Source organism: Vicia villosa, unplaced genomic scaffold, assembly GCF_029867415.1.
Source record: "Vicia villosa cultivar HV-30 ecotype Madison, WI unplaced genomic scaffold, Vvil1.0 ctg.000076F_1_1_3, whole genome shotgun sequence".
Classification (NCBI taxonomy): domain Eukaryota; kingdom Viridiplantae; phylum Streptophyta; class Magnoliopsida; order Fabales; family Fabaceae; genus Vicia; species Vicia villosa.
This window is the reverse complement of record NW_026705000.1, coordinates 84,703-86,631: the sequence shown is the minus strand read 5'-3', so window position 1 is coordinate 86,631 and position 1,929 is coordinate 84,703. Positions and strand designations below refer to the sequence as shown.

General features: G+C 39.5%; 1 protein-coding gene across 1 annotated transcript; it reads right to left on the bottom strand.

Moving 5' to 3' along the window:
• Positions 1–311: 311 nt before the first annotated feature.
• LOC131623628 (uncharacterized) lies at positions 312–821 on the bottom strand. The gene has a single exon (XM_058894635.1). The coding sequence runs from the start codon at positions 819–821 to the stop codon at positions 312–314; it is 510 nt and encodes a 169-aa protein (XP_058750618.1).
• Between the last annotated feature and the right edge of the window lie 1,108 nt (positions 822–1,929).

Below are 1,929 nucleotides of genomic sequence, written 5' to 3'. Positions count from 1 at the left end.
TCACATCGGGTAACTTCTAGGCCCGATGTAAAATTCCTTATAACAAAATTTCAATTTATTTACGACACTGCCACCGCATTATTTTTCCTATCAGTGGAAATAAATATTTGTTGTAAAATCCATAAATCAAATATTTTTTACATCAAATTGTTATGAAATCTGATGTAAAATCTTGTAACCAAATGTCTTATTTTTTTTGGAGCAATATATAACTTTTATTAATCCAAAAATCTTGAAGTACAATCCGATCCCAAAGGATCCAGGAACCAATAATCTTTCTAGTAACTCAAAGCCTATCCAATACATAGATTTTATCTATTGATATGAGTGGCCAATTTCCTATATCCTATCCATATCGTTACTATACTTTCCTTTATCCTATTCGTAATTGTATCATCCATTGTGTGTTGGTTGAAAACCACATCATTTCGCATTCTCCACACGACATAGACTGTCTCAGCAATGGCGGTTTTGAGTATGTCTCTTCTCCATCCTTTCTTAGTTGTTTCTGTTATGAGCCATGTTCTCTCAATCGTCCAGTTTGCAGGGCCCCTGTTGTAGCCAATCCAAGTCAGAATGTTCCTCCATATTCCATTTGTTTTGCTGCACTCAAGCATAAGGTGGTCCATTGCTTCTTCTGCTGAGCAAAACACACATTTGGCATCAACACTTATACCATATCGAATAAACCGGTCCTTAGTTTGAAGCCTCCCACTAACTGTAAGCCACAGTATAAACACTACTCTGGGTCTTGCATAGTTGGAGAAGAACAACTTCCTCCAATCCATTTGATCTAATTCTCCTCTAAGTTCTTGGTACATCTTTGAGGTAGCAAATTTGTCCCTTTGCACAGCAGCAGCTTTCCAATATTGCGTGTGTCGCACCTGATCTCTCACCTTAAGGATCCTCTTTACCAATATTGCGTGTGTCGCACCTGATCCTTAAGGTAGTATGCATTCAGCCATCTCACCCATAATTTGTCAGCTTTTGACTGGATATTCCACAACAGTTTTGCAAGTGTAGCAGCATTCCAAAGATATAAATCAGTGATATTTAGGTCACCAACATTCCTTGGTGTGCATATGTTATCCCATGCTACAGGGGCTTTGTAACTTCTCTCCCCTTTGCCACTCCATAAAAAGTTCCTGCACAGTCCTTCAATGTGGTGAATGACCTTCTTGGGGAAGGGGAACACCTGCATCCAATAGGCAGTTATAGAGAAGAGAACACTATTTATAAGCTGACATCTACCTGCATAGCTCAAAAGTTTTGAAGTCCAGTGTTGGATCCTTTGTACAATTCTCTCTATAAGTGGTTGGCATTGCATGATAGTAAGTCTTCTGCTCGAGAGAGGCACTCCTAAGTATCTGAAAGGGAGTACACCTACATCAAACCCAGTAGCAGTACATATTTGTTGTTGTTCATGCTCCATGGTCCTTCCAAAATACAGTTTGCACTTTTGAGGGTTAAGTTTGAGACCTGTTGCAGCAGAAAATTTAAGAAATTCTGTCATAATAGCCTGAACAGAGTTGGCATCTCCTCTGCTAAACAGAATGAGGTCATCAACAAATGTTATATCAATGAGTTTCATCTTTGCACACTTGGGGTGATATCTAAAATTAGGATGTCTATGTACTTTCTTCAAAATTCTGTGTAAGTACTCCATGATAAGGACAAACAAGGGAGGTGATATTGGGTCACCTTGCCTAATCCCTCTCTTGGCTTTCACAATAGAACTTCTCTGCCCCTGCATAACATATTGATAGGAAACAGTGGAAATACAGGTCATGATCCAGCCTATAAACCTAGATGGGAAGCTCATCTCTCTCAAAATGCCTTTAAGTGCTCCCCATTCAACTGTATCATAGGCCTTCTGGGGGTCCATCTGAATGGCACATCTTGGAGATATGTGTTTGTTGTAACACCCCA